Consider the following 16995-nt stretch of genomic DNA (forward strand, 5'->3'; position numbering starts at 1 on the left):
CAGCTCCAGAGACGGGCTGAGCTGGAGCTGTGGCACCAGGTATCGCCCAGAAGAGCCTCCAACAAACAAGCTCTTCTCTTGGGAGGAGAGGGCTTTGAATCTCAGCTCAGTGTGCTTGTCTCTAGTAGGTGGCAGCTGCACCTTTTCCTGAGCTCCTTGTTGATGCCCTGAGGGGAATTGATGCTCCTGCAATGTTTTCTGGCAGCATTGAGCTTGCAGTGGGGCAATCAAACCACTGTGGGGGGGCTCTCTTTCCTTCTCTCATCTGGAGAACAAGTGACACCAGCTGCCAATCATTGTTGGAGAAATGTGCAGTCAGGGGAATTATGCGTCCAGACTATAGCCACCCTTCCAGCATCCAGCAGTGTCTAAAACCTTTGATTTGGTTTCACCAGAGAGTGTAGGGATTGCAGGGTCGCTGCAGCATCGCCCACAAGCTATCAGGAGTGGGTCGCTTTGTCCCAACTCCTGACAAGAGTTGAGTGCTATTGAGAAATGTGGTCTCACAAACTTGGAAGGTATTTTGACCTACACACACTTTACATACGCTGTAGATCTTGTCCAACCGCCCTGAAAGAACCCAAAATAGGAACATACGGCAGATAAGCCGGTGCAGGACCAGAGGTTTGTTGCTTGTAAGCTGTGTTTTGCTCTGGTACATGTTGATTTTTATTTGTCTTCTCTCAAAATAATTGTTATTTTAGCCTAAGTGACTGCAGTTTATCAGAGACCAGCTGTGATTCTGTGGCCTCAGCTCTGAAGTCCAACCTCTCCCATCTGAGGGTTCTGGACCTGAGCCTCAACACGTTGCAGGATTCAGGAGTGAAGCGGCTCTGTTCTGGACTGGAGAGTCCAAACTGTAAACTGGAGAGGCTCAGGTCAGTCTTCATTTTTCTACCTATATACCAGCTGCTAAGATGGTGAAGTGAGGCTGTTCTCAACACTGCTGTGATGCACCACATTAAAAAAATTCCTTGGAATATCGTGAATTCAGGTCTGACCCAACTAAGAACTAACGTAGGTTTAGTACTGACACAGATAACATGCAGACCTGCACCGTATAACCTTATCCTGCATTTTTCAGATTGATTAACTGCAGTTTTATTACCACAATTCCAACCTCTCGTTGGAATTGTGGTAATTACATATTACTATCATTTTTTAACCTGTAACTAAATTAAATATTTACAGATCATGCCTTTGATTAACCTTTCAGATTAATACTGGTTTCACTTATAACCTTATAAAAGTTTCTCTTCTTTATTTAGATTAAGGAGCTGCAGTTTATCAAAGATCAGCTGTGGCTCTCTGGCCTCGGCACTGAGGTCCAATCCCTCCCATCTCAGAGAACTGGACCTCAGCCTCAACAATCTGAAGGATCCAGGAGTGAAGCTGCTCTGTGGTTTTCTCCACTTTCCAAACTGCCGACTGGAAACTCTGAGGTAAACACCATTCTCAAAAATGTCCATTATTCCATCCGAGGGTCCTCACACTTTCTGAGTGTGTGTGTTGTGCCCAGTTCCTTCAGGAGGGAGGGCCACACGGGGACCACTTATTCATGATAAACTGATTTAAGGACAATGAAAAAGCTGACAGATGGTAACCAAAATTAGACAAAACTAGGTGAGGGTGCCTGGTAGACACCAGCCAACGAGGTGGGAGATGGTGAGGGAGACAGGAAGTCATCTAAGACAGGTTGTGCCTTTAAAGATGAGCCACAGGTGAGATGGATCTCCATGATGAGATGGGAGGGAAAGAGGTGGGAGAACCTGGGAAGAGTGAGGGCCAGAACAATATATATTCTCCTTTGGAACAGTGCAAACCTGAGAGGCTGGAATTGTGGTAATTACATATTACTATCATTTTTTAACCTGTAACTAAATTAAATATTTACAGATCATGTCTTTGATTAACCTTTCAGATGAATACTGGTTTCACTTATAACCTTATAAAAGTTTCCCTTCTTTATTTAGATTAAGGCTCTGCAGCTTATCAGAGATCAGCTGTGGCTCTCTGGCCTCGGCGCTGAGGTCCAATCCCTCCCATCTCAGAGAACTGGACCTGAGTGAGAACCAGCTGCAGGATTCAGGAGTGAAGCGGCTCTGTTCTGGACTGGAGAGTCCAAACTGTAAACTGGAGAGGCTCAGGTCAGTCTTCATTTTTCTACCTATATACCAGCTGCTAAGATGGTGAAGTGAGGCTGTTCTCACACTGCTGTGATGCACCACATTAAAAACATTCCTTGTAATATCGTGAATTCAGGTCTGACCCAACTAAGAACTAACGTAGGTTTAGTACTGACGCAGATAACATGCAGACCTGCACCGTATAACCTCATCCTGCATTTTTCAGATTAGAGCGCTGCAGGTTATCAGAGATCAGCTGTGACTCTCTGGCCTCGGCGCTGAGGTCCAATCCCTCCCATCTCAGAGAACTGGACCTGAGTAAGAACCAGCTGAAGGATTCAGGAGTGAAGCTGCTGTCTGATCTCGTAGAGAATCCACACTATGGGCTGGAGACATTGAGACAGTAGCTGGTTGAAGCCAGTCAACTCCCGCTCATCTGCTGCATCACTCACTGACCACTGGTGAAGAGCATCTGTGGAAACATCTGCCGTCTACTCCCTCCATAGATGAAAAATTCAGTTTTTAAAAAGCGCTGGTGGACTTTCAGGAGATCAGTCGATGGTCGACAAAGCAGAAGCAGCTTCGCCTTGAAGTTAAATTAGTTCCTGGTATCACACAATGCATCTTTATAAAGTTCTAAATGGCTCCTCGGCCACTCTTAGAAGCATGGAAACATTCTCTTCATTGTCTCTTCAAATGTCTGTATTATACGTTACTATTTTACATCATGCCTTCAGAATCTTTAGGGTTTAGTATTTACTGTCTCTGTGACATGGAGCATTGGAATATTTCAGCTGCAGCCAGCAAAAACCCATCAGAATGACGGCTATCGATGGGAACCGCAGCTCATTTGACTTTAGTCAGTCTGTTCAATGTTATAGGATTTATTGCAATCTAATAAAAACTATGAATAAATGTGGGAAATAGGAAATAAAAAGAAGCAAAATGACCAAATAAATCTCCCATGAATACAGTAAATTTAAAGATGTCAAGAATGGAATATCAGCTTAAATGTAATCAAACATAAAGTGAAAAGGCCTCCTTTAAGTTTACTGCAAAAATAAACACTAAATCAAGAGCGACACGCGCCAAAAACGTCTCATTCTCTCTTCTGTCTCCACTCATTCTTTTATATTCTCTTAAGATAATGGGGACGGGGTCGTGTGATAACAAAACAACCTAATTGGGGACTATATTTTTGTTGCAAGAACTTTGGCTCTTCAGAAGTTTCTATGTTGGCTTCCACAGATTGTGCATCCACTAGAAACTCAGTGTTTTTGAGGAACTACCAGGAGTGGCTGGAGTGGAGGCCAATTAAGATTAAGATTAAGATTAAGATGAACTTTATTCATCCCCGTGGGGAAATTGAATTATAGTAGCAGCGTATGCAGAGTAAAGAGACAGAAAAAATAAATACAGATAAGATTAGAATGTTATAAGCATATATACAGCATATATTATAAGCATATATATATATAATATATACATAATATAATATATACATATTATAGCATTATAAGCATATATACATAAATATAGAATAAATTAGAAATAAAATTACAACATGAACATTACACAGTTATTGTTATTGGCTGGGTTTGGATGAGTTATATAGTCTGATGGCGGACGGCAGGAATGACTTCCTGTACCGTTCCTTGGAGCAGCGAGGCTGCAGGAGTCTGTTGCTGAAGCTGCTCCTCAGTTTGTCCACTGTGTTATGGAGGGGGTGGGAGGGACTGTCCATGATTGTCCGCAGTTTCAACACCATCCTGTCCCTCACCACCTCGTCCAAGTTATCAAGTCTACAGCCAACAACAGACCCTGCCTTTTTGATGAGTTTGTTGAGTCTGTTGGCATCCTTTGCTTTAATGCCTGCACCCCAGCACACCGCAGCAAAGAAGATGGTGCTAGCCATGACAGACTGGTAGAACATCTGGAGCATCCTGCTGCAAACACTGAAGGACCTGAGTCTCCTGAGGAAATAGAGTCTGCTCATGGCCTTCTTGTAGACAGCATCGGTGTTTGTGGACCACTCCAGTTTATTGTCCAGCTGGACACCCAGGAACCTGTAGGATGGGACTATTTCCACATCTGTCCCACTAATGCAGACTGGGGAGGGTGGGGACTTGCTTTTTCTGAAGTCCACCACCATCTCCTTCGTCTTGGTCACGTTGAGCTGCAGAAGGTTCTGAAGGTTCAGAAATAATCTGATGAGATAGGTGTGGAGTTAATTCAGTTGGGGATAGACAGATGGAATATTAGTGTTGTTAGTATGATACTTGAGTTCTTTAGATATTGTTTTCAATTCAGGAATCTGCCGCCTTGAGTTGGCTTTTTTTGAAGACAGAAATGTTGACAATAGTGTGGACCAAAGTGGGAAATTCAATTTTATTTAAACACACACACACACACACACACACACACACACACACACACACACACACACACACACACACACTCATAAATATTAAATCTAAAACGATGTACAATAGTGCAACATTAAATCTCAATGTTAGAAGTACCACTACGGACGCAATATATTTCCGGCCGCTATCATCCTGTAGCGCTGTTCTGCCGTTTCTATGAAGAGCGGCTCCTCTCCGGAGGATCGGCCATTCTTGGTTCATTCTTTGGTAAACTTCGCTGAAGGTAAGTTTGGGCTTGATTTCCTACTAAATTAATGAGGAAACTTTTCGTAATTGTGCATAGGCTGTGGTCAATTTTGTCCTAAATTAGCAAGGAACGTGTTATAATTGGCCCTAAATTATAATGTACTGTATTTGTCATGCTACAATATACTCATATCTTGTCAAGCTAGTTTTTCATAAATTAAATTACACGATAGTGATGAATGAACTTGTTCATATTTTATATTCAAGTAACGATTTACTTGTCGTGGCACTGAAATCTCGCTATTATTATTATTATTACTATAATTATTATTAGTAGTAATATTAGTAGTGGTAGTATTACATTTTATTACATCAAATGTGTGTTTTTGTTTCCAATGTCTTTGAGAGGGGATACTGTCCTCCTGCCCCCCCCCAACATGTTCTCTCACACACAGACACACACAGACACACAAACACACACCTACACACACACACACACACCATCACTTTCCAGTCTTTTCCTCACTAGCCACACCAGGTACTGACCTTCTGAACTCCTGAATCGACACCCCAACAACCTTGATCTTACACTTTCACACCTACATGATAATTGCATGTGTGCGCACACTCACAAACACACACACACACACACACACACACACACATAATAGACATTTTTCCTTTATGTCAGCTCAACATGCAGAAGCAATTCGCCTTTTTCCCTGGGAAACTTCGGGTCGTGTTCCGCAAGGGGCCTCTTGGGTTTCTCCTCCAGGAGCCATCTGATGAAGCCAAACGGGTGAGTTCCACTCCTCAGGACAAGTCTGCGGCCATGAGGGAGGACCTCGTACGGCAGAACGCTTTGGCCGTCATCCGGCAAAGAGGGGGGGATCCCTCAGATAAGATGGAGGTGCAGGGAGACTATGTCCTGCAGTTTGGTAAATATAAAGGGAAGTCATTCAGATGGCTTTTGCAGAATGACGTAGGATCCACCGTGTATCTGATCAAGAACGTGCAGAGCGAGGAGGCAGCAGGTCTCTGTATGGCTGACAGCCACAGTAAGGACAGCCTCCAGTCATTTGTGAGTTATGCCCTCAGTTTCCAAGAAATCCAGGCTCTCCTCACTTATGAGGCCGGAAGAGGGGATGGAGTGACTGCCTCATCTGAAGACGACCAGCTGGTTGGATTTGGTGCCCGAGCCAAGAGCAGGTGGAAGGAGATCTGGGACAGCAGAGGTGATGGCTATGCTGATTTTGTCACAGGCAGGCGCTGCGTTCCAGGTGCACGAATGTCCAGGTTGCAGCAGAACCTGCTGAAGAGGCAGCAGCCCACTACATCTTCCACACCTGCTGAGCATCCCATGAAGGCCCCAGCTGAGCCCCTGGGTATGCTCATTCCTTCACGTGACAAGTTCAACTTTGGGAAAAGGTTTTTTTCTTTTCTACTAATAACCTGTAGCCGGTATTTTTGTCTTTAACACAGCCATGGAGGAGGACGTGGAGATGGAAAGGGAGATGCTGAGCATCCATAACTCTGATCTGCAAGTCCAGAGCTGTAAATACACCGTTACCACATTTATTTCATGTCAGACAAACAAAGTCCATGCCGTATCTGATTTCTATTGTTTTTCTTTTCATCTGTGTGCAGATGCTATGCCAGTAGCAGCAGCCGCCCTGCCGAGAGTGCCACCAGGAGCAAAGACAGGTTTCTGAAAAATAGGTTTCAGAGCTGGAGTTCCGTTCCTTTCCATGAAGAATTCCTCTCCAAATCTGAAACTTATCTTATTATTTTTGGTTCTTGATGTTCCGGCCGAGTTCCTTTAATATTCCTCTTCATATGTTGGTGTGATAATAACCGTCGTGAGGACTATGAATTGATCCGTGCAATGATGAACTGATATTGACTATGAGGAGGAGGGTAAGTGTTTGTTTTTGTTCTCTTTGCTGCTTCGTTGAAAAACAGTTTCGATGCACGGGTACGAACACGCGAATGCATGTTTGTTGACCGAGTCCCAATGCTCCTCCTGCTCGGCCTCGAGAGCGCTGATTAACATTGTCATTTCAATTGGTGTGAATGAGACAATTATACTGTTTTAATTTTAATGATGTAAAATTCTAAAAAGCAGGAGGAGCAACGATAAGGCTGCTTGAATTTCTACTAATAACGGCGTCTTCACAACTCATTGAATCTGAACTGACTAAACTAATGTTGTCTTTTTAGTTCCATCTGCCACACGCTCCAAAGCCCCACCTGGAGATACCGCTGAGCTACAGGCATCACTAGTTGATGGTAAAAACATTGTAATTCTGTTCCTCCAATCAAGTGTTCTGCTAACTGCAGCTGCCTTAAATAAAGTCATTTCATTTTTGAAAATGACCGTACCTGCAGCTGTTCCAGCTTCACCAGGTGTGAAGAGGAAGAGACCTGTGCCCCTCCCCCCACAGCTGGCCTTCCTGGTGACAGAGACAGAGGGTCTCACAAAGGTAGAGGAGCCCCACTCAACTTCAGGTATGTTTCCTTTTCTTTTTATTTAGGGCTGATGAACAACCTGATGTCTCTGTAATGTCCAGCTGACTGTTCTTTCCATGTTGTCATCAGGTGAAGTGACTGTAATTTCTTAATAGCAAGTCTGCACTTGTTTTCAGGACCTGACTCTTGCACGGCACAGACCTCTGACGGCAGAGTGCCTCCTTGACGGACTCTACCCAAGACCAAAAGAGTGGTATGTTAAACCATGTACATTTCCCCCATTCCGTGGGGTGTTGAACAATAATAAAGTGTCCCGGGGTGATTCAAATTGACACGATTCTTTGTCACTGACATGGAGAAAATCTGACGTGTGAGCTCTGGAATGAAACCAAGTGTCCGAGGCGCGTGTGTTTTTCCTTGTATCGTGTGTTTATATCATGTGAGGGCGGGGGCACTGAAATTGTCTCTTCAGTAATGATAACTTGATGTTGTTCAACTGTCTTCTTTACTTTATCCTAGTTCCCATAGCTCCTGTTCCCATGCCTGTCCCTGACCACGACATGAGCAAGTGGATCTGCTCACAACATCAAAAGCTGTGGATGAGGACGGAGCTTCAACAACTTGGGTTGTGGCCTGGGTCCCGACCAGTGCATCACCCTGGGAACGCAATTTCTTTGGCGTCTTCCTCCTCAGCCGGAGCTACTGGACATGGTGGCTGAGCTCCCGTCCCCCAACTTTTTTCAGCTCCATCCATTTTTCATTTGGAAGCCAGAGAGCCACATCATGGTCAGGTTGAGGAACAATGACATCCTGCCGTGCCTCCATAGCTGTCCTCGTCCTCAGGTGGTCTCTGCAGGCGTGGGCAGACCTCCAGTGATCGTCAGCGTCCGTGGCCAGTATTTGATCTTTTCCTCGCGACTCTGCTGCAAGGCCTGTCGCAGGAACTGGTCCGCTGACAACCCTCCATGGGTGGAGAAGCTGCCCGTGCGCTTTACTAACCTTTTGCCTGCATTCCTGACTTCCAAGAAGGCTGCGTGCAAGTCGGTAATGGATGAACTGCGGCGTTCTGGCAAGTCACCGACCGATATGGCGAACCAGGTGAATGAGCTCATGCACCTCAAGTATGAACGAGCTCACCTGGCATATCTGCACGCCGTACAGAACGTCAGGGAGGCCGAGGCTGGGGCGTACGGACAGAGAACCATCGGCCAGGACGTGAGGATGGAAGATCGGCCACGTGCTTTCGGGTCATACGAGGACCAAGAAGGTTGGGGTGGGGTGTCTGTGTCCGGATTCTACCTGACTGACTGCCTGCTGGATGAGTTCAAGCGTCAACAGCCGTCTCTGACCAAGCTCCTCCAGGGCACGTTGGGGCAGGTTTTCAGGTCGGACCACACGAGGAAGATGGCGAGGAAGGTGACACTGGCATCTGGAGCCATGTCCAGTTTGGCAGTGATGAATGAGAACTGGCTCATTGTGTCCTGGGTGATGGTTCAGGCTGAGACAGAAAGGTCCCTGCATCCGATGTAGCAAGGAATGGCCCAGAGGTACAGCCACGCTGGGGGGGAAAGGCCGGCTACCACTGGATGGACAGGTGAGATCAGCCATCTTCTTTGTTTGCCATCATTCAAACTGAAAAATGCTCCATGCTAACCCTAACCCTATCCATGCTGAAGACGTGGCGCGTTCAGAGGGTTCACATCCTCCGTGGTTGCCTCAGTGACCCAGAACTGTCTGAGGGGATAATGTACAGGGACGGAGGGACCCTTCAGCTAAACCACGTAGCGGGCGAAGGTGCCAAAGTCCCCGTCTGGATCCCTGTCCGTGGTCCATCTCAGCAGGAGGGCTACCATTTCCAGCAGGCCCAGTGGGTCACGGGTACGCAGGTCTCCCCTGAACTGTTCCAGGCCCAGGCCATGACCGGCGTTCTGTGGTGGAACTTTCAGCGACCGGTAGACATGAAGAAGCCCGGCGCCGTCCTCCCTGCTGTCTTTGACCCTGCCTCAATGTGGGAGTTGAACTCTGCTTCCATGGCAGTGACGGGACAAGACAAGTGCCCTGCGTTCCGCCTCTCTGACAGAGACACTGGAGAAAGGTTTGGGCTGGAGTCCAGAGAACCGGGCTGCCCTCCGCTCCCTCTGGACTGGGACAAACACAAAATGCAGAAGAGGGATCGGCCTTCGGCTCTTGTGCCCCCTCCCGCTCCAGACGATGCTCCTGGGGCAACACCTTCCTCCAGCGGGGCAACAGCGACTGCTGTGCCGTCGCTTCCCCCTGCGCCACCTGTCAGCTTCCATCTCTCTGCTGCTGGACGTGTAAAGGAGATTCCAGCAGAGGATGACCAGGATCCTGAAAGATCAGTGGGCGGGTCAACCATAATCGGGTTTTTCAGAGCGGCATGTTGGAATTAAGGCTTCGAATGATTGAAAATAAATAGATTTAGTTAGGTTGTGGTCAGTGTATCTCAATCTTTTGATGTGTTAAATATGACACTTTCTGTTATTAAGGGATGGATATTAATGTGTTTTCTCAATAGCCCATATGGCGATAATATGAGTTACTAAGGATGCATTATTGCTTTGTTTGTGTTCCAGACGTCTCTGGAGCTTTGCCCCTGCCGCTGAAGTCCTCGCCGAGGAGCGCCCGCACTGGACCCATGAAGACTGGTGGTGGAGTGTTTGTCTTGGACCACACACGCTGGACTCTTCCCATGAAAGACGCTATTGATAGTTTGCTGCAGTATCATCATGGGGACAAGGACATCCTGAGGCTTGTGGATCCAGACTACGCAGACATGGTCCATCGGTCTGCGGCCGATCCGAACAGCTTGCTCCGCCCCACAACCAGGTTTCACATATCCCGCTATGTGAAGCATCTGGCAAAGCTGTTGAACACCAGTTCTTCTCTGAACACCAGCCCAGAGAAGCTCCTGGAGACTCAACAGCTGTGGTACTCCTTGACAGAGGGGAGCAAAACAACCAGCGTTCCTGTAGTCACCATGGAGACGGCTGTTGTCACTCCTCCCACAGCCGCCCTGCCCACGCCTCTGACGCAGGATTCCATTGAAAAAATTGTGCAGAGAATTCTAGAGATGGAGCAGCAGCAGCAGCGACCAGAGCAGAAGATGAGACAGACGAAACCCTGTCTGGCCTGTGGACAGCCCAAGTCTCCGTATGGGACGGGTGGATCTTCCATCCACTTTTTCTATCAGCAGGGTCCTGTTCGCTACTTCTACTGCTCAAGGAAGGTGCATCAGACTTATGCTGCTGAGGGACTCTCTGACCCCAGAATGCCCTTTGAACAATTTGCCGCGTCAGAGTTTTTCCAGAGGGAGCTGGAGGCCACCAAAAAGCGTGTGGAGGAAAAAGCTCGGAGACAGAGACTCGGCTCCCAGCCACCTGATCGCCTCTGCAGGTTCTGCCATTTGACTCTAAAACAGGGACCAAACAGCCCACAGATACATACAGGGTTCCCTGGAGCGGCAGGTAAACACATTTACTGCCCATCCAAAGTCTATTCTCTATATCGGGACAAGGGGATGGCCCGAGAGATGACCTGGAAAGAGTTTGGGGCCACTCCTTTCTTTGAGGCAGAGAGACGAAGATGGATGGAGGAAAGGACAAAATGAACTACATGCCAGGAATGCATGTTGCACGACTGTACATGGTTATGAAATGTAATGTTGCACTATTGTACATTGTTTTACATTTAATATTTAACTCCTGTACATAGTTTGAGATTTAATGTTTTATGAGTGTGTTTGTGTTTAAATAAAATTGAATTTCCCACTCTGGTCCACACTATTGTCAACATTTCTGTCTTCAAAAAAAGCCAACTCAAGGCGGCAGATTCCTGAATTGAAAACAATATCTAAAGAACTCAAGTATCATACTAACAACACTAATATTCCATCTGTCTATCCCCAACTGAATTAAACCCCACCTATCTCATCAGATTATTGTAACAGAATAAGCAGATAACGTAGCATTTCCCTGTTCATATCTGCTACTTGCAATTTAGAATTTGTCAATAAAACTATGCTATGACACAAACTACAGTTTAATAGATGGCTGTGCTCCTAAAAAGAGCAGCATTTGTGGCTCATAAACCTCACAGACACTGCTATGTTCTTTAAACATTTTTATGATCGTGAATTTTTCAATCACATTCTACACCGATTCTACACAATGCAAAATGCTATAGATCAAAAAGTTGACCCAGTTTGATTCCGCACCCAAAAACGAACATCTGTCAGACGAACTCCAGTTGTTTCCCAGTATTTCAGTTAAAACGTGGACCAAATTGTTCTGAAGAGAGGCGCTTGTGCTGGATATGACGCGATCCAACCACGAACACGTGACGTGTAGAGGAAGAAGAAGCGAAAGTGAAAGTTCTCAACTTCGGGCTCCATCTTGAGTGACCGAGCCCTGATGGAAAACCTCTAATATTCAGGTAGCATTTGGTTCTTTCACTGCTGTCGTCTCGAATCAATGTTCCGCTGCGAGATGCGGCTTAATAACCTGCGTGTTCGCAATGAGCGTGCGCGTGTTTCGGACGCACATTGCGGCTGGTCGACGGGAATGTTGTGACGGATGATCAAACTTTGTACCGTGTTTCCTCTAACTGCGTTTTCCGCTAACCCTGAGCCAACATTTTAGAGGTTGAGGAAGCACATTTTAATACTCACAATAAGTCACAATATTATTTGCAGTTAGTGGAAAAATCCACGGAAAGAGGGAGGCCGAGGCTGGGGCGTACGGACAGAGAACCATCGGCCAGTACGTGAGGATGGAAGATCGGCCACGTGCTTTCGGGCCATACGAGGACCAAGAAGGTTGGGGTGGGGTGTCTGTGTCCGGATTCTACCTGACTGACTGCCTGCTGGATGAGTTCAAGCGTCAACAGCCGTCTCTGACCAAGCTCCTCCAGGGCACGTTGGGGCAGGTTTTCAGGTCGGACCACACGAGGAAGATGGCGAGGAAGGTGACACTGGCATCTGGAGCCATGTCCAGTTTGGCAGTGATGAATGAGAACTGGCTCATTGTGTCCTGGGTGATGGTTCAGGCTGAGACAGAAAGGTCCCTGCATCCGATGTAGCAAGGAATGCCCAGAGGTACAGCCACGCTGGGGTGGGAAAGGCCGGCTACCACTGGATGGACAGGTGAGATCAGCCATCTTCTTTGTTTGCCGTCATTCAAACTGAAAAATGCTCCATGCTAACCCTAACCCTATCCATGCTGAAGACGTGGCGCGTTCAGAGGGTTCACATCCTCCGTGGTTGCCTCAGTGACCCAGAACTGTCTGAGGGATAATGTACAGGGACGGAGGGACCCTTCAGCTAAACCACGTAGCGGGCGAAGTGCCAAAGTCCCCGTCTGGATCCCTGTCCGTGGTCCATCTCAGCAGGAGGGCTACCATTTCCAGCAGGCCCAGTGGGTCACGGGTACGCAGGTCTCCCCTGAACTGTTCCAGGCCCAGGCCATGACCGGCGTTCTGTGGTGGAACTTTCAGCGACCGGTGACATGAAGAAGCCCGGCGCCGTCCTCCCTGCTGTCTTTGACCCTGCCTCAATGTGGGAGTTGAACTCTGCTTCCATGGCAGTGACGGGACAAGACAAGTGCCCTGCGTTCCGCCTCTCTGACAGAGACACTGGAGAAAGGTTTGGGCTGGAGTCCAGAGAACCGGGCTGCCCTCCGCTCCCTCTGGACTGGGACAAACACAAAATGCAGAAGAGGGATCGGCCTTCGGCTCTTGTGCCCCCTCCCCCTCCCTCCAGACGATGCTCCTGGGGCAACACCTTCCTCCAGCGGGGCAACAGCGACTGCTGTGCCGTCGCTTCCCCCTGCGCCACCTGTCAGCTTCCATCTCTCTGCTGCTGGACGTGTAAAGGAGATTCCAGCAGAGGATGACCAGGATCCTGAAAGATCAGTGGGGGGTCAACGATAATCGGGTTTTTCAGAGCGGCATGTTGGAATTAAGGCCTTCGAATGATTGAAAAATAGATTTAGTTAGGTTGTGGTCAGTGTATCTCAATCTTTTGATGTGTTAAATATTACACTTTCTGTTATTAAGGGATGGATATTAATGTGTTTTCTCAATAGCCCATATCGCGATAATATGAGTTACTAAGGATGCATTATTGCTTTGTTTGTGTTCCAGACGTCTCTGGAGCTTTGCCCCTGCCGCTGAAGTCCTCGCCGAGGAGCGCCCGCACTGGACCCATGAAGACTGGTGGTGGAGTGTTTGTCTTGGACCACACACGCTGGACTCTTCCCATGAAAGACGCTATTGATAGTTTGCTGCAGTATCATCATGGGGACAAGGACATCCTGAGGCTTGTGGATCCAGACTACGCAGACATGGTCCATCGGTCTGCGGCCGATCCGAACAGCTTGCTCCGCCCCACAACCAGGTTTCACATATCCCGCTATGTGAAGCATCTGGCAAAGCTGTTGAACACCAGTTCTTCTCTGAACACCAGCCCAGAGAAGCTCCTGGAGACTCAACAGCTGTGGTACTCCTTGACAGAGGGGAGCAAAACAACCAGCGTTCCTGTAGTCACCATGGAGACGGCTGTTGTCACTCCTCCCACAGCCGCCCTGCCCACGCCTCTGACGCAGGATTCCATTGAAAAAATTGTGCAGGGCATTCTAGAGATGGAGCAGCAGCAGCAGCGACCAGAGCAGAAGATGAGACAGACGAAACCCTGTCTCGCCTGTGGACAGCCCAAGTCTCCGTATGGGACGGGTGGATCTTCCATCCACTTTTTCTATCAGCAGGGTCCTGTTCGCTACTTCTACTGCTCAAGGAAGGTGCATCAGACTTATGCTGCTGAGGGACTCTCTGACCCCAGAATGCCCTTTGAACAATTTGCCGCGTCAGAGTTTTTCCAGAGGGAGCTGGAGGCCACCAAAAAGCGTGTGGAGGTAAAAGCTCGGAGACAGAGACTCGGCTCCCAGCCACCTGATCGCCTCTGCAGGTTCTGCCATTTGACTCTTAAACAGGGACCAAACAGCCCACAGATACATACAGGGTTCCCTGGAGCGGCATGTAAACACATTTACTGCCCATCCAAAGTCTATTCTCTATATCGGGACAAGGGGATGGCCCGAGAGATGACCTGGAAAGAGTTTGGGGCCACTCCTTTCTTTGAGGCAGAGAGACGAAGATGGATGGAGGAAAGGACAAAATGAACTACATGCCAGGAATGCATGTTGCACGACTGTACGTAGTTATGAAATGTAATGTTGCACTATTGTACATTGTTTTACATTTAATATTTAACTCCTGTACATAGTTTGAGATTTAATGTTTTATGAGTGTGTTTGTGTTTAAATAAAATTGAATTTCCCACTCTGGTCCACACTATTGTCAACATTTCTGTCTTCAAAAAAAGCCAACTCAAGCGGCAGATTCCTGAATTGAAAACAATATCTAAAGAACTCAAGTATCATACTAACAACACTAATATTCCATCTGTCTATCCCCAACTGAATTAACTCCACACCTATCTCATCAGATTATTTGTAACAGAATAAGCAGATAACGTAGCATTTCCCTGTTCATATCTGCTACTTGCAATTTAGAATTTGTCAATAAAACTATGCTATGACACAAACTACAGTTTAATAGATGGCTGTGCTCCTAAAAAGAGCAGCATTTGTGGCTCATAAACCTCACAGACACTGCTATGTTCTTTAAACATTTTTATGATCGTGAATTTTTCAATCACATTCTACACTACAGATTCTCACACAATGCAAAATGCTATAGATCAAAAAGTTGACCCAGTTTGATTCCGCACCCAAAAACGAACATCTGTCAGACGAACTCCAGTTGTTTCCCAGTATTTCAGTTAAAACGTGGACCAAATTGTTCTGAAGAGAGGCGCTTGTGCTGGATATGACGCGATCCAACCACGAACACGTGACGTGTAGAGGAAGAAGAAGCGAAAGTGAAAGTTCTCAACTTCGGGCTCCATCTTGAGTGACCGAGCCCTGATGGAAAACCTCTAATATTCAGGTAGCATTTGGTTCTTTCACTGCTGTCGTCTCGAATCAATGTTCCGCTGCGAGATGCGGCTTAATAACCTGCGTGTTCGCAATGAGCGTGCGCGTGTTTCGGACGCACATTGCGGCTGGTCGACGGGAATGTTGTGACGGATGATCAAACTTTGTACCGTGTTTCCTCTAACTGCGTTTTCCGCTAACCCTGAGCCAACATTTTAGAGGTTGAGGAAGCACATTTTAATACTCACAATAAGTCACAATATTATTTGCAGTTAGTGGAAAAATCCACGGAAAGAGGGACACAACGCGACAGTTTTAGCCTCCTCTCTTTGTCCCTCCACCAGGGGGACAATCAATCCTTTATTTAAAAAAGAGAGTATGGAAAGAGGGAGAGATCAAGGCATTCCATTTTATTGTTTTAACAACTGGGTCTTTGTGGAATATGAATTTGTTATTATGGTTTATGAAACGTGTTCTGTTTTGAATAAAGCAGTCAAGAAAAGGAAAGAAACCTAAACCCATGGTGTTTTCATATTTTTGGTCCTGTACATGTGGTCAGATGAGATTAGTCTGAGCAGAATTGGGTGTTTTTTTGCCCTTTGCTGTGTGTCATCTATTCTATTCAGCATGTTGGGTTGCTTGACTTCTGTTGGGTTGTGTCAACTTGATCATCACTTCTGAGATATTGACACACCTTTTTCCTGAGGCTGGCTCCAATGCTGCCAACACACCTGGCCATGGATATGGTGGGACTTCTGTGATGAGTGGGGTCAGAGGTGGTGGACAAGCTCTGCTCCAAAACAAGCTTGCTAGATATGTTTGGTATCTCCTCCTCCGCCACAACCACCAGCTGCAGCTAGTAGCTGTGCACGCCATGCAGTTTTTGACCTCTAGGTCAGGCTACAAATGTTTTTTCCAGCACCATCATGTGTTTGTGAAAACATGATGCACCTGATCAAAAAAAGCTGCTTGTAATCTGACAGACGAGCCATGATGAGATGTCAAGGTGCATTGTTGAAAATGAAGATCCTCTTCTTGGAATCCTGTCTGAGATGACAGAAGATGATGCTGCATTTGACCCACTTTGATGATGTGATGACGTATTTCTGTTTAGTTTTGAATGCATTCTCATCTTATTTGTTGAATTTAATGTTGAGAACTGACATCTTGAAAGAATTTAGGTTTTCTTGTAAACCATAACCAGATAAAAAATGATTTCATTTGTATTTGTGTGCGTCCGTCTGATGCCACCGCACCTTCTGAAACACCCAGGAGAAACATTCTTTCCACAACTATTTTATATTTAACATGGTGTACCTTTTAAGATGTCCCAAACTTTTTTCCAATATATATGTGGCCTGTATGATGTACAGGGTGACATCATATTATAGATTTTGATGTGAATGAGCCGACAATACGTCATGGACAGACCTCTGCTTGTCTTCATGCTGAGAATCATGTTCTTTAATCTTCTTTTCTGTGTCAGCAGACTGTTCCTGCTTAACCGTTTAGACTCACATTTAAAAATGAGTGAATGTGTGATGGAAGAGGAAGAGAGAGCAGAGTCCACAGTGTCCAGCTGTGTGTCCATGAAGAGCGACTGGTCCAAAGACGCCCTGAAAACTTCAGTATTGGAGCTCAAGGCTCACCTTTAAAGTAAGGTTTTCTGAACCACATAACTCTGCCTTAGAACATTTCACAACCATACAAAACATCATTTTGTGGGTATTAGCCTCCACTATCGTGAAAAATGAAATTCATCAGCTCTTTAAAATGAAA

At 46.5% G+C, this 16995-nt stretch overlaps 2 protein-coding genes across 20 annotated transcripts in view; both read left to right on the forward strand.

Annotated features, from left to right (window-relative positions):
• The window catches only part of LOC130519843 (NACHT, LRR and PYD domains-containing protein 12-like), a 54347-nt gene that overhangs the window by 23834 nt on the left and 13518 nt on the right, over window positions 1-16995 (forward strand). For 11 of the 18 annotated variants that reach the window (XM_057023435.1, XM_057023436.1, XM_057023430.1 and 8 more), the window contains 3 exons: window positions 705-878; window positions 1269-1442; window positions 1974-2147. The exons of 1 other annotated variant lie outside the window; for it this stretch is intronic. In XM_057023435.1, the coding sequence (XP_056879415.1) occupies window positions 705-878; window positions 1269-1442; window positions 1974-2147 (522 nt within the window). Of the gene's footprint in view, window positions 1-704; window positions 879-1268; window positions 1443-1973; window positions 2148-2352; window positions 3209-16995 lie in introns of those variants that run through there. 6 more of the 18 variants (XM_057023443.1, XM_057023445.1, XM_057023437.1 and 3 more) reach the window with 5 other exon arrangements.
• Window positions 6842-10995, forward strand: LOC130519845 (uncharacterized). Of its 2 annotated transcripts, none has more exons than XM_057023447.1 (3): window positions 6842-7038; window positions 7127-7246; window positions 9802-10995. In XM_057023447.1, exon 3 carries the CDS (start codon window positions 9864-9866, stop codon window positions 10833-10835), a length of 972 nt encoding a protein of 323 aa, XP_056879427.1. In that variant the 5' UTR covers window positions 6842-7038; window positions 7127-7246; window positions 9802-9863; the 3' UTR covers window positions 10836-10995. The 2 variants fall into 2 exon arrangements, with proteins under 2 accessions (XP_056879427.1, XP_056879426.1); XM_057023446.1 differs by having other exon boundaries at window positions 6842-7027.

The sequence above is a fragment of the Takifugu flavidus genome, unplaced genomic scaffold (genome assembly GCF_003711565.1).
Source record: "Takifugu flavidus isolate HTHZ2018 unplaced genomic scaffold, ASM371156v2 ctg226, whole genome shotgun sequence".
Lineage (NCBI taxonomy): Eukaryota > Metazoa > Chordata > Actinopteri > Tetraodontiformes > Tetraodontidae > Takifugu > Takifugu flavidus.